Source organism: Elephantulus edwardii, unplaced genomic scaffold (assembly GCF_000299155.1).
Source record: "Elephantulus edwardii isolate Elephantulus edwardi_28Jun2011 unplaced genomic scaffold, EleEdw1.0 scaffold00195, whole genome shotgun sequence".
Taxonomy (NCBI): domain Eukaryota; kingdom Metazoa; phylum Chordata; class Mammalia; order Macroscelidea; family Macroscelididae; genus Elephantulus; species Elephantulus edwardii.
In genome coordinates, this window is record NW_006399945.1 from 1,935,234 (window position 1) to 1,962,626 (window position 27,393).

The 27,393-nt window shown below is 42.4% G+C and overlaps 1 protein-coding gene across 1 annotated transcript in view; it reads left to right on the forward strand.

Annotated features, from left to right (window-relative positions):
* SLC20A2 (solute carrier family 20 (phosphate transporter), member 2) overlaps positions 1–27,393 on the forward strand; it is a 93,166-nt gene that overhangs the window by 53,921 nt on the left and 11,852 nt on the right. The window contains exons 7-9 of the mRNA XM_006896983.1: positions 11,562–11,678; positions 20,477–20,680; positions 21,664–22,255. Coding sequence (XP_006897045.1) covers positions 11,562–11,678; positions 20,477–20,680; positions 21,664–22,255 — 913 coding nt within the window. The remainder of the gene's footprint in view (positions 1–11,561; positions 11,679–20,476; positions 20,681–21,663; positions 22,256–27,393) is intronic.

Consider the following 27,393-nt stretch of genomic DNA (forward strand, 5'->3'; position numbering starts at 1 on the left):
TGAAAACCCACTGGATCAGCTGTGGGTTGGTCCTCGACGGTACATAACAACATTTTGAGAATTAAATTTTATGAATCTTCATTTTTACTGAGTTGAACATTACATGGATTAGTCATTCCAACTCTTCTAGAAGAAAAATACTATTTCTAGCCCCATTTTATAGGTAGAAACAGGCACAGTGAGGCTAAGTCCCTAAGGTCTTAGAACTGGTAAGATGCTATACTGATAGATGAAACAGCATAGATAAAGCACCCACTGTGGTACCTAGCAACATTTATGATGCTGTGATGAAAGCATTTGCTACCAACCAAATAGCACCAGCTGCTCCAAGGGAGAAGAATGAAGGAGTCTGTTCCTGTAGAGATTTATAGACTTGGAAACCCTGACGGTTGGCTCTACTCTCTCTAAGAGAGTCATTGAATTGATTTCAACTCAGTAGCAATGAGTTTTGGCTTTTGGTATGCTGCTAGTGGCAAAATACATTGAATACATATGTAAAGAGAATACGACCCTGGTGCTCTCCCTTCTCAATTTTAAACCATGCAGTCAGTGCTTCCCTGCTCCGTTCGCACAACAACCTCCTGCTCCAGGTGTATGTTCCGCATGTGCGCAATTAAGTGCTCTGGAGCTCCCATTCTTCTCAGTGTCAGCCACAGCTTGTTATGATCCACACAAATACCTTTGCTTAGTTAATAAAGCACAAACAGACATTCTTCTAGTATTCCTTACTTTCAGCTATGCTCCGTCTGACATCAACAGCGATATCCCCAGTGCTGTGGCTTCTTCTAAATCCTGCTTGAACGTCTGGCAGTTTCTTATCTACTGTGCTGTTCTAGCCGTTTTTGAATGGTCTTTGTGACAGTAATGATACTGTTCGATAGCTTCCACATTCAGTTGGATCACCTTTCTTGGGAATGGGAACAAATATGGACCTCTTCCAATCTGTAGGCCAGAAAGCTGTCCTCCAAATTTCCTGGCATAGTGTGCATCCAGGGCTGCATCTATTAATTGAAACAAGTCAATTGGTATCTCATTGATTCCTGGGGCCTTATTTTTTGGCCAGTGCCTTCAGTGCTGCTTCCACTTCCTACTTCATTTCCATTGGTTCCTATTCATGATACCACCTGAAATTTTTCCTATTCAGTCTGTATGCTGAGCACATTATCTGAGAAGCTAGATGCTATGAAGAGGAGTGTGGCATCAGGGTTAGAGGGAGACTCATCAATAGCCTACATTAATGCAGGTGACACAGCATAGATCTCAGCAGGTTGCTGAAAGTGAAGATGACTTGAAACACTTGTTCCAGAAGATCAAGGAATGCAGACTTTGATATGGATTGAATCTCACTGTCAAGAAAACAAAGATTCTTACCACTGGATTGATAGTCAACATCATGGTGGATGGAGAGGAGATTGAAACTGTCAAAATCTTCATCTTGCTTGGATCCCTTTTCACCAGCAGTCAGGAACAAAGGAGACACATTGTACTGGGAACATCTGCAGTTAGGGGCTTCTCCATATTATTGAGGAGTAATGATGTCAGTTGGAGGACTAAGGGGCATCTGATTCAGGCTATAGTCTTTCCAGTGACTTACTATGCATCTGAGAGCTGGACAGTGAAAAAGGATGATGAAAGGAGAATTGATGCTTTCGAGTTGTAGTGTTGGGAAAGAGCACCAAACATCCTGTGGAGAGCCGAAAGACCAAATAAATATGTCTTAGAGAGGGTGCAGCCAGAGTACTCTTTTGATGCAAGAATGAGACTTTGCCTCACATAATATGGGCATGTTGCCTTGGAGAGGGACATGATGCTGGAAAGGTGGAGGGTTGGCGAAAGAGAGGAAGACCCTCAACCAGTGGATTGATACGGTTACTGCCGCAATTGGTTCTTGTGTGTCAGGAAGTGCAAGGATGGCACAGGATGGGAAAGGGTTCATACCTTTTGTTCATTGGGGCACTATGAGTTGTACTTGACTTAATGGCACCTTACAACAACAACAACAACTACTAGCAAGAATTTACATGGCAGTCCCAAAGGCACATGGTACAAGGCCACAAGCTGCTCTGTGAGAGAAAGATGGGCAATCTCCTCCCATGTGAACTGCCTCTGAAAACCTGCCACAGGGCCAGCTATGAGTCGGTTCCAACCCTGTGGTACACAGCAACTTGAGACAATAATGACGAAACTACGTCAGCCTTAATGGGGTTTTTTTTTCCCTTTCTCTTGTTTGTCTCTTGGATATCTTTGCAAACAATAGCTTCCTTTTCCAATATATTTAAAATATAGACTATCTTTTGCCTGTCTTCAGTATACTCGCAAGTATAAAGAGTGTGGTCACCTTTTTAATTATGGATTTAAACAATTTATATGGGAGTCTTGAAGGAAAGCACAAAGAGTGTTCTGAGTCCTAGTGTTTATGTTAATTGCCTTGACTGGGCAGCTGTTCTGTCAGCAGCATCACTCTGCTCACCTCCAGAGCCTGAGTTCCTCATCCTAGAGTAGCTTTCACTCAGAGGACACCCCAGCTGACATGAGAAAATGTAACAGTTTTCTGGCACATGGTTAATTTCATTAGTTATGGTTAATTTCTTCTCTTTGGCCAGCATATATTGAATTGTCCTATCTTTCTGTTCTTTCTGTGCATTTTGTTTGGAAAATATCTCATTTTCCTGGAGGATTCCCTGGTCAAAAGAAGAAGGTCAAAACAGAAGACCAAAAAAAATAAAATAAAATAAGAATTAAAAAAAAACAACCAACCCTGAAGACCCAACCATTATACTCCTCCATGGAGTCAGAAAAAGATTTAGCTAATAATGGTGCTGGGAAATGTTTCCAGAATATCCATAGGTGAGACCAGATCTTGTTTTAAAAGTGAAGGTAACCGTTTTCCATTCAAACTACACTTGAGTTGCTTTCTGTTTCTTCATGTGGATGTCTTCGTGTGTCCGGCTGCTTTATTACAGCCTTGTCATATTTGGTGAAGAGGTTGATCAAACTCCGGGAAGTCACATCAACAGTCACCAAGTGCATGTGCTCTTCTCAGCAGGTGCCCACCTGTCTGAACTTTACTCTGGTACTTCTTTCTCTTTCTTCCTTAGACTATTTTCATTCAGTATATATAAGCCAGAGATAAAAGGGAAAAGATATTTTCTAAGAAAGAAGAGTGAGCATTAATCTTACCCAGCTTTAAGTTTGACTTTGATAAATAGCATTTTTCATGCATGGAGATGAATTAAGTGGGGACGTGTTTGATCTTGAATTTTAGTGCTTTGTTTTGACTGCCTCTGCTCCTCCACTCTAAATTATTATGAAGCCTTGTGTAGCTAAGGCTTAGTTTGGTTTGTTTTACTTTGTATTTGATGTGACTTTTCTCAAAAAAAGCCATTTCTACACTTCAAAGACCATATTATCACTTGGAAAAAAATTATCTTTGTATTTTTTGTTTGGTTTTTTTTAAAAAAATCATTTGCAAAGGTCAGAAATAACTTTAGGAAATAAAGTGCTTACTTCAGTTGGATATAAGTATAGCTAGGTTTATTTTTATTAATGAAAACATCTTTAGTTGCTTGGGCCCTGGTTTCTGTGTAGTGCTTAAACAGTGAATCACTGCATGCCTCTTTGAAAATCAATGCAGATCCCTCAGGCTCCTGATAAGATAGATCTAACTTTCAGGTTAGTGGTGATTCTCCAAGTGTGTTCCCCAGACCAGCATCATCTGGTAACTTACAAAAATGCCAGTGCCCAGGCCTCTCCGGTCTGTGACTCAGAGCCTCTGGGGCCCAGGAATCTCTGCTATTACAAGCCATGCAGGTGATCCTGATGCCCACTATCACCCGAGAACTATGTCCTGCTCCCCTCTTTTACCAGAAACTCCACATCACTGCCTGGGTTAGCTCTTAAAACATTCTAACTAGTACCAGTTGTTTACTCTTTTTTTGTCAGCATATGGATTCTCAAACTTAACCAGGCCTGTATCTGGCTTCCGCAGAGCACTCTGTGCTGTGACAGGCCAGCATACCGCTGCCACCTCCTTTACCTTCTCTCTGCCCCCCGCTTCCTCCTCCTCCAGTTGCCAGTGTTCCTTATTCAGTCCCAGGAAAGTCAGAGCATCACACCACCCTCAGCCCCTAGCTAGCTTCTGAGGGGAACTTTGTCCCAAAAGGACCTCTGCATTCCGTGTAACAATTTTATGATGCCAAGCTGTGGAGAAGCCAGACTCTTGTAAGTGCAGTGAGCCCTAGTCCTGGTTTGGGAAAGGCCTGGGTGAGAGGTCCCCTATTACCAGCAGACATTGGATTCAAAACCGATTTAAATGTGCTTCCTGTTAAAATTAGTTCTAAATGGACCAGTTAGGGAAAGCTGGTACCATGCAGCACAAAGGAAAAAGGAAAAGCTAAACTATAGCACAAACTAGGAAATAGTGCCTCATTTCTTAAAGAAATTGCTCTGAGATTCTTTGTACAGAGTAAACTCTAATGTTTTGGACATGTTGATCTGAAACAAGGAAAGAAAACCTAAAACTAGTTATCTAGTATATCAGGTCAAGCAGAAATAGTAACAGGTAATCTGCAAACGAGGCAAGCCTAAATATATGCTGTTGTTGTTACTTTCATAGTTGACGCTCCAGTGGGTTTTCAAAGGCAATAAACCATACAGGAGGAGATCTTTCTCTGACAGAGCAACTGGTGGGTCTGAACTGCTTGCCAGTTGGGTTGGTAGCACAACTCCTTACTCAGTAGGCCACCAAAACTGGGGAAAGATATCTGCAGTATTTTATTACGTGAAACATGAAAACCCAGAACTGTGTATATGGTTTGATTCATTTGTTGTATGTCATTGAGTCATTTCTGACTCTGAACAATCCCATGTGATTGAGTAGAACCCCATAGGTTTCCTCTGGCTACGATCTGTACAGGAGTAGGCTTGCTAGTCTTTCTCTTATGGATGCAAAGTGCACACAGTGCTTAACCATTGTGGCACCAGGACTTCTATATTATTCTACTTCTCTTATGTTTTTAAAGGCAGACAGGGGGAAGGGTGTGGGGATTTATACACACTCTATACTTTGTACTTTTATGTCTCTAGATGACTTGAAAGATACACCAAACCAGAGTTTCTCTGGAAAGCAGGTTTGAGAAAGAAGGTTGATGAGGGAATGTCATGGTTTTATATCAGACAATTCCATTTTGCTGATGTTTTTATAATGCACATTATTTGTCAAATTAAAATTTATGTCTGAGAACTGAGCCAAGAAGTCTTACTAACTTTATAGATTAGAATAATGATCATTGCTTGTGAAGCAGAAGGTATAATGAGATAGTGAACAGAGTTTTTAGAACAAGGTCCGTCTTTTCTCCAAATTCTTCTGATCTTTTGGGGATTTTTTTAATAGCATTGTAAAGACATTTGAGGTTAGAGCAGAATCATTATTCATCATATCTTTGCTGTTCAGAAAATGAAAGGAGCTGGAGATGAAAGGCCGTGGAGTGGCTGGAGCCGAGAGCTGGGATCCAGAGCCCCCAGTGAAGGCTCCTGGCAGCCTCTCTTGGCTGGGTGAATGCAAGTAATTCAAGCTGTGTCCTACTTTGGCCATCCACAGAATGTACCGTATTTTTCTGGATATAACACACTCATATAAATAATGAACATACAATTCATATACCTTGCATAGGGCTCGTGAGGTTTGCCAAGAAAACTTAGGATGCATACGTTATTTATGTAAACAAACAGTAATGTTGCACCATGTCTTAATTATCCTTTTTTTAAAAAACTGTGAGTTAATTGAAAGTTGAAAGAATGAATTGGTTTTCCTTACAATCATTAATACATATTTTGCTTTGGAACATTTATTACTGTGCAGATAATGAAAATGCATTCTTCTACTTCTTCCCTGTCATTCTCGTTTCCATCACTCTTTGTCTCCTGGCCTTTTCCTACCTTCTGAACTTGTCTTTTTATCCTTCTAACGTGTGATTGTTTAGAAACAATTTGAGACCCTCAATGGTCAGATGGCATTTATACAAATTATCTTTGTTAAAAATTTTGTTTTACTTCAAGTCAATCTTAAATATTAAGGGATTAAAAAAAAAACAACAACAAAAACCAAAACACTAACTACATTTTACATACCTTGATTCAAATACTTTCCTGTATAGGCTTACTGTATTTCATTACTTTTCAACCATGAAATTTGATTTTATATATTCAGTATAAATTGGAACTATATTAACAAAACACATGTCAGTTTACATTTCTTCTATCCTTGCTCTAAAAATAAAGCCTCCTGTTGTTTTGCAGTTCTTTTACAGAAATTGTATGATGCAGCCCCTCTTCCCATTCTCTCTTCCTCCATTACTCCCTATCCAGTTCTAGTGGCTTAGTGATAAGGAGTTGCGCTGCCATTCCAAAGGCTCATAGTTTGAAACCACCAACTCCTCTGTAGGAGAAAGATGGACAGTCTCCTCCTGTGTGATTGGCAGCTTTGAAAACCTGCTGGAGGATGAGCCATGAGTTGGTTCCAACAGTGCACAGCAATACGCAGCTCCCTGCCAGCAACGATCCCTCTTTATTCTGGGAGCCCATTCCTCATTTGTCTTCTCTGTCATTTTTCCCCCCTCTGGCTCCCACTTCTTCTGCTCTCCATTGCTTTCCTGTCCAGTTTCTTGTGACTCAGTGTTGTTTCTGAGTTCCCTGCCCACTTCCCAGGCCAAGCCGATGGCAGAGGCAGGTATGATAGGAAAAGAGCAAAGGTCAGATGACTTACAGCCTAAGCAAATGATGAAAAAACTTACCAAGTTTGGCCTTAGTTGCTCCCTTTTGGGTGTTGATTCTGACACCCTCTGGGACCCAAGGTGACCCATTGAGGATCAGAAGTGGAACCTGGAACAAATCCATAAAGGAGCCCCTCTCTTCTTTCTCTTTGAGCCTCTTATTTTGCAAAGATGAGGTCTCCTAGTAAACTTGTTCATTCATTTTTTTAAGAAAATTATATCCCAAATTGTTTATCCTTCCCTGCAGTATCTAGGGCTTTCCCCCACACCTCTCTCTGCCCCCATACTAAAGCCAAAAGTAACACAGTAACATTTTATAGCTGACTGAAACAGGAGCCACAAAGGAAACAGAGACAACCTCTTCAGAAACCAAATGCTTTGAAGCTGTGGCAGTGATTGGTTTTGATGCTAGTTGATCAGTTTAATGTTGGTAATTAACAGTTACCACGAGGTTTGGCAGGAGGCGGTTTGGCAGGAGGCAGTGTGGGGGAGTGAACTCTCTTCAAATGTGTTAGAACACTAACAGGAGGATCTGACAGGAGCCAGTAGGCCATGGCACGGCCTGATGAGGTCAGCCTGAGGTTTACGAGCAGCTCCATCCTCCAGGGCAGCCCATGGGGAGGGCTGCGGCGGCGCCTTCTGAAGTAGCCAGGAGTCTGGAAATGGAATAGACTGCTTCCTAACTCACAACTGTGCTGTGATTAAATTAGGTGATTCTGCTTTTCTGTTGGGTTTGGGTTTTGGCATTTTTTTAAAAATTTTTATTTTATATTGGTTTGCTTACAAAGTTCCTGTACATTGTGTTTCACACTGACCTTTATTCACATTGTGTTTCATACAATCATTCCCATTGCTTATGTTGTTGTTGTTATGTGCCGTCGAGTCGCTTGTGACTCATAGCGACCCTGTGTACAACAGCCCTAAACTCTGCTCTGTCCTGTGCCATTCACACTGTCTCTGACACACCCATCCTGATTATCCCAGTCACTGAATCAATCCACCTCATAGAGGGCCTTCCCCTCCTGCGCTGTCCCTCCACCCTCCCAAGCATGATATCCCTCTCCAAGGACCGGTCCCTCCTTACAACATGTCCAAAGTATGTTAGACGGAGCCTCAAAATCCTTGCCTCCAAGGAGCCACCCGGTTTAACCCTTTCCAGGACAAATCTGTTTGTTTTCCTAGCAGTCCATGGTACCCTCAATACTCTTCTCCAGCACCACAGCTCAAATGCATCAATTCTCCTTCTATCCTCCTTAGTCACTGTCCAACTCTCTAATGCATGACAAGTGATAGCAAAGACCATGGCCTGTATCAGACTCACCTTAGTCTCCAGAGAGACACCATTGCTCTTCAGTACTTTGGAGATGTCCCTAACAGCAGACTTTCCCATTGCAATTCGTCTTTTAATTTCCTGGCTACTGGTTCCAAGACTGTTGACTGTGGAGCCAAGCAAACTAAAGCTGTGAACAATCTCAATCTCTTCACCATCTATCCTGATGCTGCCAATTGGCGCAGTGGTGAGAATCTTTGTCTTCTTGAAATTGAGCCTCAATCCATATTGGAGGCTGCAGTCCTTGGCCCTCTGCAGCAAGCGCTTCAGGTCCTCTTCAGTTTCAGCAAGCAGGGTTGTGTCATCTGCATAACGCAGATTGTTGATGAATCTTCCACCGATCCTGACACCACATTTCTCCTCATACAGCCCAGCCTCCTGGATACTCTGCTCTGCATACAGGTTGAAAAGGTATGGAGATAGGACACATCCCTGGTGTATACCTTTCCCAATTTTGAACCATGCAGTGTTTCCTTGCTCTGTTCTGCCGACTGCCTCTTGGTCCAAGTATAGGTTTCGCATTAGCACAGTCAGGTGTTTTATAAAATCAATTAGCACTGAGCTGTGCCCACCAGTGCCCTTTCTTTCCAGATCCCTGCCAGAACTTTCACATTTCCTTTACCCACCCCTTCCTACGTCCATCAACATTTGCGACCCTGTGATTTTTTTTTCCTGTTTTAATAAATTATATTTGTTAAGCCGGTTTCCCCATCTATTTTATTAGCCATCTCATCTATAAAATCAAACTCAGCGCATTGCTGTTGCATTGATCCCAACTCAGAGAAGTGCTTGAGAACAGAGGAGAACAGGCCAGAAGGCAGGCTCCTCCCGCCAAGATCCCCCACGTCGCAGGCACATGGCAGGGCCGCCATGCCACGGGACCCGCTCCATGGCAGTGAGGTTTGGGTTTGGAATGAAAGGCTACCTTTCTGAGAATATGAAAATCCTTTTTTTTTTTTGCCACCACATTTTTGTGGCAGTAGACTTCACAGCTGTCTCCTGTTAAGTGGCTGGTGGGTTCAAAACACCAACTTTTTGGTTAACAGCCAAGTACTTAAACCGCTAGACTCATCAAAATGTTTAGTAAATACCTTAAGTGAATAACTTTGAACTGGTTTATATGTATAAGATTGTTTACGATGCAACAAACCCAGTATCATTAAAGATGCATTCCATTAAAAAGCAAAGTTTGGGATGGTTTTTTGTTGTGGTTTTTTTGTGTGGGGGTTTTTTGGTTTGTTTGTGTTTTGTTTTGTTTTGTTTTTTTTCATTTTCAAGCAGCTTTCGAACGTGGCATATTTATTATGTGTTTACTCCAATTTCTCATGTTTCCACAGAAAGTAACCATTGTTAGCAGCTGAGTATCTTTCCAGAAAATGTTTCTGTATTTGCACATTTATGGCAGCGGTAAAAATGAGGGTGTTTGAAACCATAAAGTAGATTGAGTTATGTGTATTGTCCAGTTGGTTCTGACTCTTAGTGAGCCTCTGTTGGATTTCTTAGGTTGTCAGTCTTTACAAGAGAGATTGCCCCTCTTTCTCCAGGGCTGCTGGTGGCTTTGAACCACTGATCTTTTGGTTAGCAGCTAAACATGAAATCCACACAACACCAGAGCTCATTACAGTTATATAACTTTTCACCCCTGGGCCAACTGGCAGTATCATGATAGATGGAGAAGAGATTGAGGTTGTTAACAGTTACAGCTTGCTTGGCTCCACAGTCAGCACTTTTGGCACCAGCAGTCAGGAAATCAAAAGACTAACTGCATTAAGTTAATCTGTCAGGGAGACCTCTCCGGAATACTGAGAAACAATGATGTCAGCATGGAGACTAAGGTGCCAAGGTTATGGTCTTTGCAATTACTTACTGTACATTAGAGAGCTGGACAATGACAAAGGAGGACAAAATAAGAATTGATGCCTTTGAGTTATGTACTGGAGAAGAGTCTTGAACATACCATGGGCTGCCAAGAAAACAAACAGGTGTTGTGAAGAGGGTGAAACCACATTTCTCCTTGGAGGCTAGGATTTTGAAGTTCTGTCTCACATACTTTGGGCACATGGCTCCAATCTTTGGAGAAGGAAGGACATCATGCTTGGAAGCATGCAGGGACAGCACAGTAGAGGAAGACCCTGAATGAGATGGATCGATACAGTATCTAGGGCAATGGGAGTGTGTCTGAGTCAGTGAGACTGGCTCAGGACAGGGCAGTCTTCAGAGCTGTAATATATAGGATTGCTGTGGGTCACAGGCAACTTGATATACATAACAACAACAAATATAACTTTGTCTCACATATTTGGGGCATGTTATCAAGAGGGGCCAGCCCCTGCAAAAGGACAACATGCTTGGAATGTTAAAGGGTCAATGACAGAGGAAACCCCTCTGTAAGATGGATTCACACAGTGACTGTTCGAGTGGTTTTGAGCACAGCAAAGATTGTGGGGCAGAATGAGGCAGGGTTTGGTTCTCTCGTGCATACTGTGGCTCTATGTTGGAGCTGACTTGATGGTACCTAACAACAATGTACCTGCAACTGCTGTGCATTACTGAGTATTAGAGAAAGGTTTTATTTTATTATAATTCCATAAATTTGAAGGTCATTGCCTTTTAAAAAAATCTTTACATTTTAACTATGTTAAGTGTATCATTCTATGGTTGCTGTGTAACAATTGCTACTGTTCCCTTACCTTTTTAAAACATAAATTGGTTTCAGTTGCTCATTTTGCCACACAGCAGTCTTTATTGCCAACCTTTATTATCCTTGACTTCTTTCCTCTGTTTCCCAAACAGACACTTTGTTTACTGAGCACTAACTCTCCACTACCCTCTGCCCTCTAACCCAGCCCCTGCTAACCTCTGTTCTCCCCCCTATTAAGTAGAGAAATAGAAGGTCAGCATATTCTTGAAACTTCCATTTCTCAGTTGATTTTAAGAAGGTTTTGAAAATGTGGCCAGAATGCAGTGGCCATATAAGGAGGACTCTTGGCTCCTGAGAAGGCCATAGACACCGTCTGTGTGAGCTGTCATCAGACCCGGTGACTGGTGGCCGTGGCAAAGAGCTGCCATTTAGGACACAGGACTGTAGATTCACTTCTAAACCACACTTGTCCACTCAAGAATTTCTATATTGAGATGACATAACAGTGGGTTCATTACCAAATTAATATGTTGTCAATGCCAGATGGGAAAGTTTTAAGTATCACCTTATTAATAACCAGTTTAACTACATATTCACAATATGTAGATTGTCTTAAATATGCACAATTTGTAGTGTGTCTGAAACACTGCCCTAAAAACTACAGCAGTTTTGTGTTGGTTTTGTTTTCCTATAGGAAGATTTTATTGACTACCAAACTCATGTGATTGGTTTTTATTTGAGAACTGGAAAATGTGTCGATACATGGCCTAACCTTTCATAAAGTGACCAGTAACAGTACACCTTTTCTTTCTCTTCACAGTACTTGGTCTGGTTCTTCCCATGTGGGCAATAGCGCTCATTTCGTTTGGGGTGGCCCTCCTCTTCGCCCTTTTTGTATGGCTGTTTGTGTGCCCGTGGATGAGGCGAAAAATAACAGGTAAGGGCCTTGTAATTCTTCTTATTTACCAAAAATGCGCCTGATTCTTGAAACTTCGGAAATCCTAGACAGTTAATTCTTACTTATGGAGGGAAAAGGGGACATCTCCAGAACATAGACAAGTCTCCATGCCCAACCCTGTGTCTCCCAGCTTTCTACCACTTTCTGGTTCAAGTCTTTCCTAGATAATTAAACATTAACTGTGCAGGCAAGTTCCACCAGCCTAATGAAAATGTTAGTCTTCAGGGAAATGCAAATTAACACTCCATTGAGATACCACTTCTCACCCTAGAAATCCCAAATGTCAGTGAAGAACTGGAGTAAATGGAATTCTCACACATTTATGGGGAAAATGTAAAATTGTGCAGCCACTTTGGAAACTAGTTTAGCTGTTTCTTAAAAACTAAAGTATGAGGGGAGCTCTGGTGGCCTAGTGCCAAGAAGCTGCACTGCAATCCCAGAGATATGAGGTTCAAATCCACCAGATGCTCTGCCGGAGAAGGAGGGGCCATCTCCTCCTGTGCCAGTCAGATCCAATTTGACGGTACACACACACAGAAAATAGTAAAATAAAATTAAAAAACTAAAGTATGCACTTACCGTGTGACTTAATTTCACTCCTAAGTATTTATCCAGCAGCCAGGAGAGTAGGAGGCATGTTGTTGTTGTTATGTGCCATCAAGTCACCAGCGACTCATAGCGACCCTTTGTACAAGAGTTCTAAACCCTGCTCTATCCTGCGCCAACCTCACTGTCTCTGACACACCTCCCCCATCATTGAATCAATCCATCTCATCGAGGGTCTTCCTCACTTGCACCATCCCTCCACCCTCTCAAACATGATGTCCCTCTCCAAGAACTGATTTCTCCTTGCAACATGCCCAGAGTATGTCATACAAAGCTTCAGAAGCCTTGCCTCCAAGGAGCAGCCTGATTGCACCCTCTCTAGGACAAACCTCTTTGTTCTCCTAGCAGTCCATGGTATATTCAGTACTCTTCTCCAGCACCACAGCTCAAAGGCATCAATTCTCTTTCTTTCATCTCCAGTCACTGTCCACCTCTCATGCATAGCACACAATTGTGAAGACTATGGCCTGGATCAGGTGCACCTTAGTCTTCAGCCTGACGTCATAGTACATTGAGAAAGCCTGCAGTCAGGGAGGGACCTCTCCAAATTACTGGGGAGCAATATATAATTTTTGAGGACTAAAATGCACCTGATTCTGGCCATGGCCTTTTTAGTCACTTGCTATGCATCTAAGAGCTGGATGTTCCTGAGGCAGGATTTGAGGACTACAGAAGAATTGTAGATGCCTTTGAGCTGTGGTGTTGGAAAAGAGTACTGAGTATCTCATAAACTAACAAAAGAACAAACAGATATGTCTTGGAGAAAGTGCAGCCAGAGTGCTTCTTGGAGGCAAAGATGACAAAGTTTTGTTTCACATACTTTGCATATGGTGTTAGGAGTCTCTTGGAGAGCAACACATCGTAGTTGGAAAGTCTCACCTTTCCAAGTATGAATTCCCGTGAATTGACAGAGTGACTGCACCATTGGTCTCAAATATGTCAGAAATTATGAGGCTGGGACAGGATAGGACAGATTTCTGTTGTTCAGATCTGTTGTTCATAAGGTCACTTTGAGTTGAACTTGGCTTGATAGCACCTAGCCACAACAAGTATTTATCCAAGAGAAATAAAAACGTGTATTTAGAAAATGATTTCTACAGCCATGTTTTGGTCATAATAACCCAAAACTGGAAACTACATACTTTAGACATTTGTCAGGAGTGGTCGGTCCTTGGAGAAAGACGTCATACTTGGAAAGGTAAAGGGTCAGCACAAGAAAGACCTTAGACAAGATGGATTGACATAGTGACTATGGCAGTGAGTAAGGTGTTTTGGAGACGGTGCAGTTGGGTCAGGACACGGCCAAGTTCAGAGCTGTGGTTCATAGAGTCGTTAACAGTCAACTCGATGACACTTAACAACTACTCAGTGACACTAAGAAGTGAATGGATAAAGACATACTCATACAAAAGCAGATGCCTCAGCAGTAAAGTGAATGATCATAATGAGTTCCAGACAAACAAAAACAAAACAGTAAATGTTTCCAGTTTCATGACATTTGAGGATAGAGAATACTTGTACTTTGGTTATGTAGTGCTGCGACATTGGAGATAGCACGAGCAGTTGGTGTGACAAGTAGGCATGTATTCTCTCACAGATTAGAAGGCTGAAGGTCACATTCAGGGTGCCAGCTCTAGGGAAAGGCTTTCTGTCTGTATGTATCCTGGCTTCTAGGAGCTTGTCAGTACGGAAACCTTGCTCCAAAGGACTTGCTCTACTCAAGCTCCTCTTTCTTTGTAGTATTGAGATCTTCTCACTGCTCACTGCTTTGTCTTTTTATCTCTTGTAAGAAACAGTGTGGTACAGGTTTCATCTTACAGGAAAACCCCCCTTATATCAGACCACAGCTGTGACTTAATGAAGAGTTGCTTCCCATGCTACCTCCTTCAAACAGATTGGATGATCATATCTCAGATTACATCATGGGATTGATTACATCACTAATAGAACTGCCCCTGATGCTGCCTCATTAACATCCTAGAAATAAGGATTGACTACACATGAAATAACCACATAATACTGAAAATCATGGCCTACCCAAGTTGATACTTTGGGAAGACACATTTTAATCCATGACAATCTATAATGATTAAAATCAGGTATTTTGATTGCCTGGGGCCTGTTGGGGTTTGGAGGAATTCGCTGCAAAGAAGCACAAGGGAATTTTTCAGGATCATGGACATATATTTGGCTCTAATTGGGGTAATAGGGAGTGATTATAAGCATAAATATTCTCACAAGTCCTCATTCTAGACATAGAACATGGGAATGTTATTATATGTAAATTATACCCCCCAAAAGAATTAAAATATAATAATGTAGCTTAGACTTCAGCCATGGCTGTTTTCCTAACAACAGTGACGTGATTAAACTCCAGACCTTGAAGCCACACAGCCACCATGAGTTAGGAGTCGGCATAGAGTCGGACTGGAAAGGGAATTTGAGAATGGTGATGGAATTCTACATCCAGATTGAGGTGGTAGTTACATGAATCTATAGATATGTTAGAACTGTATGTACACTGTCAGTTTTACTGTATGAAAATTTAAAAACAAATAATGGAAAATTCTCGTTAATATATGTTTTTGTTGTTATACATACTCTCAAGTCAGAACTGACCCCTAGCTAACACTCTGGCGAGTTTTCAGAGGCAGTTAATCACGTGGGAAGAGATTGCCCATCCGTCTCCCACAGAGCAGCTGGTGGATTTGAACCAAGATTGAAGTGCACCTTCTTGCCACTAGGCCACCAGAGCTCCCTATTAATATATGCAACTTCAAATTACAAGTGAAGCCACATGAATAATAAAGTGAAATAACCAGCTCCTTCTTCCTTTCGTTATGTAGCTGCCTTCTGCTTTGTGTTGAGCTTACATGCCACCTCTTACATAAATACACAGTCCAGCCCAATTGAGCCACCCTTAAACTAAAAAGGCTTTATATCTGATTCAAGGCTTTGGGAGTGATAAAATATGTTTAAATGCTTTAATTTCTTTAAAGGCATTTCTAATAGCTGGGTCTTAATGACAAAGTAGACTTTAAAATCTTTACTTTCTAGCTTTAGGCTATAATACCACAGCAGGAAATTGACATTCTTCCTTAGTCTGACATCTCAGGGGATTTATTGTCAATACTTTTAAAATACTTTTAAAGTTTTCTATGCTTTCTTTTTAAAAGAATAGCCTTATGATTAAGGCTGCATCACCTGCATTTTAATCTTGGCTCTGTCTGCCTCTAACTGCCTGTGTGTCCTTGGACGAAGTACTTAATCTCTCCATACCTTAGTTTAGTCAATAATAAAATGAAGAAAATAACAAGAGGACTTCTCTTTGATAAGTGATAAATATTTTTGTCTATAATCATGTAATATCATAACTAATATTTTTTATAATGGGAATCCCAGAACCCTTGATTGTGCTTATATGAAACCTATACTTGGACCAAAAAAGCAGTCCTTAGAACAGAACAAGGAAACACTGCATGGTTCATAATCAGGAAAGGAGTGCATCAGGGATGCATCCTGTCTCTATACCTTTTCAGTCAATATGCAGAGCAGATCATTCAGGAAGCAGGGCTTTATGAGGAGGAGTGTAGCATCAGGATTGGAGAAAGACTTGTCAACAACCTACATTACGCAGATGACACAACCTTGCTTACTGAATCTGAGGAGGACTTGAAGCGCTTGCTTTAGATGGTCAAGGACTGTAGTCTTCCATATGGATTGAAGCTCAACATCAAGAATACAAAGATCTCACCACTGGGTCGAGTGGCAGCACCATGATAGATGGAGAAGAGATTGAGGTTGTTAAAAGTTAACAGCTTTATGGACTCCACAGTCACCATTCTTGGCAGCAGCAGTCAGGAAATCAAAAGACAAATTGCACTGGGAAAATCTGCAGTCAAGGACCTCTTCAAAGTACTGAAAAAGGAACAACGTCAGTCTAGAGACTGAGTTGCACCTGATCCCGCCCATGGTCTTCACAATTACTTGCTATGCATCAGAGAGCTGGATAATGCTAAGGATGACAGAAAAAGAATCACTGCCTTCGAATTGTGATGCTGGAGAAGAGTCTTGAACAAGACAAATTATTCTGTCTTGGAGAAGGTGAAACCAAATTTGTCCTTGGAGACTAGGATTTTGAAGCTCCGTCTCACATCATGCTCCAAAAGGTGGATGACAGTGCAGAAGAGGAAGACCTCAGATGAGATGGATTGATGCCGTAACTGGGACAATGTGTGTTAGTGTGTCAGAGTCAGTGAGATTGGCTCAGGATAGGGCAGGCTTCAGAGCTGCTATACATTTAGGGTTGCTATGAGTTTCAGGCAACTCAATGGCACATAACAACAATATCTTAACTACATTGTAAAATGAAGTCAGAAAAACTTACATACTTTTTTGTGTGCTCCCTGTATATGACCAAAACTTGTATTTTCGAAAAATCTCTATCTAGTTATATTGAGGCCAAGGAAGGCCTCATGGTGTTGAAACTGCTGTCTGCCAGTACCTGCTCTAGACCCACTGAATGGATGACATAGAAATCAGATTGGCTACATCTGTGGAAGGAATAGTTGGAGAAGCTCAGTATCATTTCATTATCAAAACAAGGTCAGGAACAAGGCTGTGGAACAGACTATCATTTACACCTGTGTAAGTTCAGATTGAGGCTCAGGAAAATTAAAACAAAGGAACAATTGTCAGAGAGGAAGATATGATTAGGCATTACTATGTATGACAACAGTCTGAAATGAGGTATATTGCAAAGTGTACTGGAGGAGGGGGAAGGACAGGGAAAAGTGCAACAATGAGTGAATAAAAAAATGATAATTAAGAAAATTAAAACAAAGTCCACAAGGACCAAAATATGACCTGAGTCTGTCCACCTGAATTTAAAAATCATCTAAAGAATAGGTTTGAAGCATTGGACATCAGTGATGTTATGAGTTTTGGCGTAACATCAGGGATATCCTCCATGAAGAAAGCAAAAAATCATTACAAAGAGAGAGGAGAAAGAAAAACCAAAGTAGATGTCAGATGAGAAGGTGAAAATTACACTGGAGCATCGAGAAGCCAAAACAAAGGGAAAGGATGCTGAAGGAGAAGAGCTGAACAGAAGATTTCAAAGGGCAGCTTGAGAAGATAAAACCAAGTATTAAAATGGAATGTGCAGAGAGTTGGAATTAGAGAATAAAAAGCAAAGAATTCACTCAGCATTTCTCAAGCAGATAGAACTGAAAAACTCAAGCGTCGAGCTGTAATACTGAGAGATGCTGTGGGCAAAATACTGAGTGATCAGGAAGCATTAAAAGAAGATGGAAGTAATACTCAGAGTCACTATACCAAAAAGAATTGCCCTGCACTGAAATATTTTAGGCTATACCATAGCATCAAGAGCCAATGGTAATGAAAGAAGAAATTCAAGCTGCACTAAAGGCACTGGCAGAAAATAAGGCCCCAGGAATCTATGGAATACCAATTGGCATGTTTCAACTAACAGATGCAGCCCTGGATCTGCTCACCAGTCTATGCCAGAAAATTTAGAGGACTAACTGACGGAAAATTATCTGTATTTGTTCCCATTCCTAAGAAAAGTGATCAACAGAATGTGAAAATTATAAAACAGTATCATTAATATCACACATGCAAGCACAAAATGTTGTTGGAGATGTTCCAGAAGTGGTAGAACAGTGCAGAGACAGAAGTGCTGGGTCTAGAAGAGGCTGTGCCACTAAGGGTATCATTGCTGATGTCAGATGGATCTTGGCTGAAAGCAGAGAATACCAGAAGAATGTCTGTTTGTACTTTATTGACTGTGCAGAGGCATTTGACTTGAGTAGATCATAGCAAATTATGGCTAACATTGATAAGAATGGAATGTTAGAAACAATTATATTTATGTGAAACCTATACCTAGACTAAGAGGCTGTTGGGTGAACAGAACAAGGAAGCACTATGTGGTTTAAACTTAAGAAACGTCTCTGTCACAGTTGTAACCTTACTCCTTAACTATTCAGTCCATATGCTACACAGATCATTTGAGAAGTTGGACTCTGTGAAGAAGAATGTGGCATCAAGGTCAGAGGAAGACTTGTCAACAACTAGTGTGATACAGACAATACCTCACTTGTTAAAAGTGAAGAGGTCTTGAAGCACTTGCTGCAGAAGATCAAATACTGTAACTTCAATATGGACTGCATCTCAACATTAAGAAAACACAAATTCTCACCACTAGGCAATATCATGATGGATGGAGAAAGATTGAAATTGTAAACAATTTCATCTTACTTGGAACCCCAGTCAACACCGTTGATACCAGAAGTCAAGAGATCAGGAGACATACTGCATTGAGAAAGTCTGCATTCAGGGACCTCTCCAGATTACTGAGAAGTGATGTCAGTTTGAGGACTAAAGTGTGCCTAATACAGGTCATAATCATATCAGTCACTTGCTGTGCATTTCAGAGTTGGGCAAGGGAGAAGAATTGACGCTTTAAGCTGTGGTGTTGGAGAGAGGAGTATTGGATATTCCACAGACTGCCAAAAGAACAAACAGATCTGTCTTGGAGAAAGTACAGCCAGAGGGCTCATTGGAGGCAAAGACGACAAAGCTTTGTTTTATATATATATTGTTAGAAGAGGCTATTCCTTAGAGACATCATGCTTAGAAGGATGAAAAGTCAGTAAAAGAGAGGAAGACCCTCAACCAGCTGGATTGACATAGTGCTTGTAGCAGTGGTTATTGAGTATGTCAGAAATAAGGATGGCACAGGCTAGGACAGGGTTCATATCTTTTGTTCATGGGGTCACTATGAGTCATATTCCACTCAGTGGCACCTAACAGCAGCAACAGTTCGATCTAGAGATGGAAATTCTGGTGGTACAGTCCATAGAGAGCTCCACTGCAGCCGAAGGCATTTTGAATCCACCTTCTCTAGTGTTTTGGATCTACCACCTGCTCCTCAGGAGAGGATATGATTTACAGCCTTGGAAAGCCAGTTGAAGGTCAGTTGAGAGTCAGTTCTGACTCATCAGCAATGAGCATAGCTCTATTGCCATGTCTGTTGTATAGTTGATCTCCACTCCCTGTGACCCTGTGAAATGATAGCACTGCCCCACAGGGTTTTCTTGGCTGTAGTCTTTAGGGAAGCAGATCATCTGGTGTTTCTCCTGTGAAGACCTGGATAAATACAGATGCATACAGTGTTTATCCAGAAATGGAATTGACATGTATTTCTAATTCAGTTCTTAGGTGAGAGTCCAGGGTAATTTGTATGCAACAAAATAAATTAGCCACACCATGTCTTAGAGTTTCTTTGAAAGAATTCTAGTGATCCTTAAAAATGCTTGTAAATGCCTTTGTTTCTTTGGAAGGCAAGTTATTTGAAAAATAAACAGGATCACCCTGTTCCTTTTGAGGGAAAGGATTTGGGATCCATAACGTACTGAACCAAAGTAATATCTGTGAAGACAAAAAAGTATGTGATGATTCTGAAATTAGATTAAGAAAATAGGAAACTGCTTAAATGGTGGTAGAATTGTACAGTGTAGTTAATGGTAAGAAGCTGTACTGCATCTCAAAGGCTCATGGTTCAAATCCACCAGCTGCTCTTCAGGAGAGAGAGAAGGATGATCTCACATGCAGTTTAGTGCATCTGGAAACCAGCTGGAGGGTCAGCTCCAACTCAGGGGCACACGTCGGTGGCAGAACTTAACTCTTTTTTATTGTTTTTTGATTATTTAGGTTCTAAACACTCCTGCTTGCCTCAATAGCCACATTTTCCGTTCTTTACATAATTAATTGAAACATCTACTTTATTTTCCCTGCCGACATAAATGTACTCCTCCCCCTTTGCTTTCCAAAGTAAGTAATAAAGTATAAAGATACATGTTCACTTTTAGTAACAAGAATTATCTTTTATAGCCATACTAAGTCAAAAGAGCAGCATTTGCACAAGGAGATATCGTAAAGGCAGGAAGGGGTTACATGGAAGAGTGGAAATAGAATTACAGGAAGTGTGAAAAGCGCAGTTAACACTGTGGGATCATAATTAAGGTTATGAAACAAAATGTGCAGGAGTGGCTGGATGAAAAACTAAAGTGCTTTATAAACTGTAGCTCATATCACAATAAAATAATTCTCTTCCCAAAGTTTCAGTTCTTTCTTTATTTTCTTAGGCAAATTGCAGAAAGAAGGTGCTTTATCTCGAGTATCCGATGAAAGCCTCAGTAAAGTTCAGGAGGTTGAGTCCCCAGTATTTAAAGAGCTACCAGGTGCCAAGGCGAATGACAGCAGCACTGTCCCTCTCACAGGGTCGGCGGGGGAGCCCTCTGGAGCCTCAGAGGGCACGTCAGTGGGAAACCATCCACGGGCCTCCTATGGTAAGACACATGTTGTATGGAGTTGGGTTTACCTAGTGGCCAGCCAGGTCTGAGCATGAGCTTTCACATTTTTAAAGTTTACACCAATTTTATGTTTTGAGGAAAAATTCAGAGGCTGTAAAGGCCTCAGGAAACCATTCTGATGTCCTCTGACTCTCTTTGAAGAAACATTTCTGTGAGGGGCCCAGGCATCATGTCCTTGTCCAGCATTTATTCAGCTGTCCCTGCTGCAGAGCTTACCCGATTGCTGAAGCTGGGTCTGCTCAGCTTGCTAGGGTTACCTTCCCATTCCCGTGGAAGATACCAGGAATGTTAATGTTGAATCAAAGACCATCCCTACCGTAGAATCGCAGAAGCTGTAGAAAGAAGAATCATTCTGGCGCATCCTTTCGCCTTATAACCTTGGTGGACAGTGGCTCACCCCTGTTTCTGCCCAGGGCTCCCCAGGTGGCATTCTCCCTTCCGCAGGGTGGCCTTGCCCTGGCTCTCCACAGGCACTGTTCTGACTTGGCAGCTTGTTCCCTGCCTTCCCACAGTCATGACTGGGCTTCACAGGAGCACCTAGAATATTTGGCGTTTTGTTACTTGTATATTGAATTTTTCTAAAATAAGTTCCTTTTAAAGATTCTCCCTTTAATAGTATCTAGAAACAGAAAAGAATGGTACTTTCAGAAAGACTTTCCTTAGAACTTAAATAATATCCTTTAAAAAGTACTATCTTTTAAAAAAAAATGAATAAAGAGTACTTTTTGTAGTTTGACTTTCTTTTTATATATATTTCTAAGTGTATTAAAAAGACTTCAAGTACGTTACATGTGTTATAGTTAATTTAAGGGCAAAAATTATAGAAAAGGAAAAATAAAACCACTCATAATGCAGCCATCATTATACTTCAGTGGTGGTAGGGAGAGTATTTCTTTTCAGTCATGATTTCTGTTCAAACAATCAGCAAATAAGATGATTATGATTTTTGCCCTTTTCAGGAAGGGCACTCTCCATGACCCATGGCTCCACAAAGTCACCCATCTCCAACGGCACCTTCGGCTTTGATGGCCACACGCGGAGTGACGTCCACGTGTACCACACGGTGCACAAAGACTCAGGGCTCTACAAAGACCTGCTGCACAAGATACACGTAGACCGGGGGCCCGAGGAGAAGCCTGCCCCGGAAAACAACTATCGGTTGCTGCGGCGAAACAACAGCTACACTTGCTACACAGCGGCCATTTGTGGGATGCCAGTGCACTCGACTTTTAAGGCTGCTGACTCGTCATCTGCACCAGAGGACAGTGAAAAGCTGGTGGGGGACACCGTGTCCTATTCTAAAAAGAGACTTCGCTATGACAGCTACTCAAGCTACTGCAATGCAGTGGCCGAGGCTGAGATAGAGGCCGAAGAGGGGGGTGTGGAGATGAAGCTGGCGTCGGAGCTGGCCGATCCCGACCAGCCTCCCGAGGACCCTGTGGAGGAGGAGAAGGAGGAGAAGGACACAGCAGAGGTGCACCTGCTGTTCCATTTCCTGCAAGTCCTCACTGCCTGCTTTGGGTCCTTTGCTCATGGTGGCAATGACGTGAGGTAAGTGTGTTAATTGATGATTCAGCAAGGAATTTACTGAGGATCAGCCTCAGGCCACTCACCAGTCTGGGCACGGAGGTGTAGGGTGACTAGACCAAAATCCAGTCCGTTAAGATTGCATTTTACTGGAGATGGAAATGATAATGGACATGAATTGCATGTTTAGGATGATTAGGGGGGAAATTCTTGCCATCCAGTTGATTCTGACTCTCAGCAAACCATGTATTACGAGCTCCATAGGATTTCCTTGCCTATAATCTTTATGGAAGTGGATCACCAAGCCTGTCTTCTGTTGTACCATTAGATGGATTTGAACTGCTAGCCTTTCCATTCATGTTGCCCTTAGTCTCCATTCCTTTAATTACAACTCCTACTGATCCCATGTGTAGCAGCCATGAGCTGCATGCAAACTGCCTGTATCACTCGGGACCCTCTAGAATGATCACTCATTGCAGTCTAGTCAGAACCGACTCATAGCTGACCCCGCACTGGGCTTTTGAGTTCTGTGAGTCGCACAGAAAGAGATTGCCCATCTTTTTCCTGTGGAGGCTGGTGGATTCGAACCTCCAGAGGTGCCACCTTTGGGTTAGCAGTGCTAACCTGTGTACCACAGCAGCAGGGCTCCTAGCATGGTGGTGGTTGTTGTTATTGTTGCTCTTAGGTCGCATCAAGTCAACTCTGACTCATAGTGGCCCATGAACAACAGATCTGAGCCTTGTGCTGTCCTGCGCCATCCTCAGCACCTCTGATACACTTGAGCCCATTATTACAGTCCTGTGTCAGTCCATTTTGTCGAGGGTCTTCCTCTCTTTCTCTGACTCTGTCATTCCCAGCATGGTGTTTTTTTTCAAAGGATGGTAAGTAGGGATAAATGTTAAGGGGAAATTAAAGTGGAAAGGGAATAGGAGCATTTGGGGGTTTGCTGTTTCATGCTGGTTGTTGGAAGGACGGGCCGAGTGAGTCGTGCATGTCTGGAGCGAGTGTGTTCTAGAAGAGAGATCAGCAGTCACAGAAGATCTGAGGCAGGAGTGCTCAGCTGGGGTGTTTTAGAAACAGCTGGGAGTACACAAAAGGGGGAAATGTAGGCAATGAGGTCAGTGAGTGAGAGAGGCCCAGGCACGCAGGGCCGTCTAAACAGAGAAAAGGTACCATTGGAAGCTTAGAGCAGAGGTCAGCACAGACCACACTGGACAGGAGCACTCCAGGTTTGCTTTGTAAATAGACTCAGTAAATATGGCCACAAGGAGGAAGACGAGTTAGGAGACATTGCAAAAGTCCAGGGGACAAATGGTGTGGCATGGACTGGGGTGGCGGCACAGATAGAATCTGTATGTATTTTGAAAGTAAACCCAGTAGAATTTGCTGATTGGATATGGGATGTGAGCAAAAAAGAAGAATCTGCTGAGCTGCACCATTTTAGCCCACAAAATCTAAGAACTGGGTTCCCATTTATTAGGAAGAACAGCTATGAGAGGGGCAAGCTTGAGTTAGAATTACAGAAGCTTGGGTTTGGACACTTTCCTGCATTGAATTGACTGGAAGAAATCAATATTTGTTCCCATTCCAAAGAAGGGTGACTGGACAGAGTGTGGAAATTATCGAACAATATTAATATCACGTGCAAGCAAGATTCTGCTGAAAATTATCCAAAAATGACTGGGGCAACATGTCAGCAGAGAACAGCTAGATGTTCAGGCTGGGTCTAGAAGAGGTTGTGCTACTAGGGATATTACAGCTAATCTTAGATGGATCTTGGCAGAAAGCAGAGAGTACCAGAGGAATGTTTGTCTGTGTTTCATATGCAAAGGTGTTTGACTGTGTGGATCACAACAAACTGTGGCTGACTCTGAGAAGAATGGGAATCCCAGAACATTTGATCGTGCTAATGCAAAACCTATACTTGAACCAAGAGGCAGTGATCAGAACAGAGCAAGGAGATACTGCATGTTTCAAAATCGGGAAGGGTGTCCACCAGGGATGTATTCTGTCTCCATACCTTTTCAATCTATATGCAAAACAAATCATCCAGGATGCTGGGCTGTACAAGGAGGAATGTGACATCAGGATTGGAGGAAAATTCATCAATAACCTGTGTTATGCAAATGACATAACCCTGCTTGCTGAAACTGAGGAGGACCTGAAGTGCTTGCTACAGAAGGCCAAAGAATGCAGCCTTCAATATGAATTAAAGCTCAACATCAAGAAAACAAAGATTCTCACCACTGGGCTAATTGGCAGCATCATAATGGATGGTGAAGAGATTGAGATTGTTAACCGTTTTCGTTTGCTTCGTTCCACAATCAGCATTCTTGGTACCAGCAGCCAGGAAATCAAGAGATAAATTTCATTGACGAAAGTCAGCTGTCAGGGACCTCTCCAGAGTACTGAGGAACAACGACGTCAGTCTGGAGACTAAGGTGCGCCCGATCCGGGCCATAGTCTTTGCAGTTGCGTGCTATGCATCAGAGAGCTGGACAGTGACTAGGGAATCATAGAAAGTGGATGCCTTCGAGCTGTGATGCTTGAGAAGAGTGTTGAATATACCACGAACTGCTAGGAAAATAGACGGGTTCATTCTGGAGAGGGTGAAACTGGGCTGCTCCTTGGAGTCAAGGATTCTGAAGCTTCATCTGACATACTTAGGGCATATTCCAAGGAGGAACCAGTCCTTGGAGAGGGACATCGTATTTGGGAGAGTGGAGGCTCAGCACAAGAGAGGAAGACTCTCGATGAGATGGATAGATTCAGTGATTGGGTAATGGAAGTAGGTGTATTGGAGACATTGAGGTTGGCACAGGATAGAGTAAGGTTTAGAGTTCTTGTATATAGGGTCAACTATCAACAGCACAAAATAATCATAACAACAACCCCCCAATATATGTATGCAATGATAAAATATCAAAGACTACAGCCTCCAGTATGAATTCTATTTCAACATCATGAAACAAGAATCCTCATCACTGTATATCATGATAGATGGAGAAAAGATTGAAATTGTCAACTTCTTCCTTGGATCTATAATCAACACCCTGGGCACCAGCAGTCAGGAAATTAAAAGACGTATCATGTTGGGGAAGTCTGCTATCAGAGACCTCTCCAAAGTACTGCAGTGATGTCAGTTTGAAGACTAAAGTGTGCCTGACTCAAGCCATTGCCTTTTCAGTCACTTGCTGTGCAGCTGACTGAGAGCCAGGCAGTGAATAAGGATGACAGAAGAATTTATGCTTTTGAGTTATGTTGTTGAAGAATAGAACTGAATATCCCATGGATTGCCAAAAGAACAAACAGATATGTTTTGGACAAGGTGCACCCAGCGCGCTTCTTAGAGGCAAAGATGACAAAGTCTTCTTTTACTGTAGGGTATAGTTACAAAGAGGTGGTGGTGATGGTTGTTACTGCTGTCAAGTCGGAACTAAGTCATAGCTGGCCTTCCAGCAGGTGTTCAAAGGTAGCTAATCTCATCTAGAGAGATTGTCTTTCTCAGGCACAGCAGCCGGTAGATTTGAACTTAATGTCTTTGTGTTGGCAGCACAACTCCTTATCACTAGGCGACCAAAGTTTCTTTGAACATGTTGCTAGAAAAGGCTGTTGCTTGGAAAGGAACATCATGTCAGGAAAGGGGGAAGGTCAGCTTAGGAGAAGACGACACTCATCGACATGGATTGGCACAGGGTGGGCTCATGTGTGGGAGATGGTAAGGATGCCACAGGACAGAGTTCAGGTCTGTCGTCCATTGAGTCTCTGTGAGTTACAATTGACTCCATGGCACATAACAAGAACAATGATGACATGATATGAAAACTATGTACTGACCCTCCATGAACTGATAAACCATATAGTTGTAAAAAATAAAGGGCTGGAATGCAGTATTCCTTGATCACATCACTGTTAAGAAATTTCCCTGAAATGTGACTACTGAGATAACAAAGGAGGAAAGTGAGCTGAGGGGGAGACTTCAGTGCACCAAGAAATAATTGCCAGGAGTGGGCTGTGTCACTTTAGACCTGGGCCCTGCACTCCTGGGCCCTGGAGAAGGCCGGGACACGTGGAGCTCTCCACAGAATGCCAACCCTATGGATGCAGAAGGAAATTAGGACTTTCCTCCAGAACTGGTGGGGAGAGAGGACCTTCCCTCAGTGCTGATGCCCGAATTTTAGCCTCTAAGCTCCTAAACTGTAAGAGAATAAATTTCTGTTTGTTAAAGCCATTCACTTATGCCATCTCTTACAGCAGCAGTAGATCGCTAAGACAGACACATTACGTTTAAGATGTGGAATAACTGGTTAGTCCACTCACCTACCTTGAGGTTGGTTGTTGTTGTTGTTGTTGTTGTTATGTGCCGTCTAGTCACTTGCAACTCATAGCAACCCTATGTACAATAGCCCTAAACTCTGCTCTATCCTGTGCCAATCTCACTGCCTCTGACACTCCCATCCCGATTACCCCAGTCACTGAATCAATCCACCTCATAGAGGGCCTTCCTCTCCTGCGCTGTCCCTCCACCCTCCCAAGCATGATGTCCTTCTCCAAGGACCGGTCTCTCCTCACAACATGTCCAAAGTATGTTAGACGGAGCCTCTGAATCCTTGCCTCCAAGGAGCCGCCCGGTTTAACCCTCTTCAGGATGAATCTGTTTGTTTTCCTAGCAGTCCATGGTACCCTCAATACTCTTCTCCAGCACCACGGCTCAAAGGCATCAATTCTTCTTCTATCCTCCTTGGTCATTGTCCAACTCTCTGATGCATAACAAGTGATTGCAAAGACATGGGGGATCTGAAGCCTAAAAAAGTGAAGTTACTTACCCAGGACCAGGCAGCTAGGGAGGGCAGAGTGGGAGGCCTTCCTTGTGATGCTCAGGCCACACTCTTCCTGCACAAAGTGGACTGGGAGGAGGCCGCAGCTGCTGAATGCCTGGGGCTGCGGGAGCTGGGGGGTGAGAGTGCTGCTCATATCCCAGGCCTGCCTCCGTGTCCTTGTGGAAGGAATGGGAGTGACAGTGCCTCATTTCCAGGTTGATTGTAAGAAAGAACAATCAACAATAATGTTTGTAAACCTGAAAGGTCTACACAAAAGGATAGCAAATATTAGTAGCAATGGCATAGAGGTCTATGAAAATGGGACAAAACAGAGAGAAATGA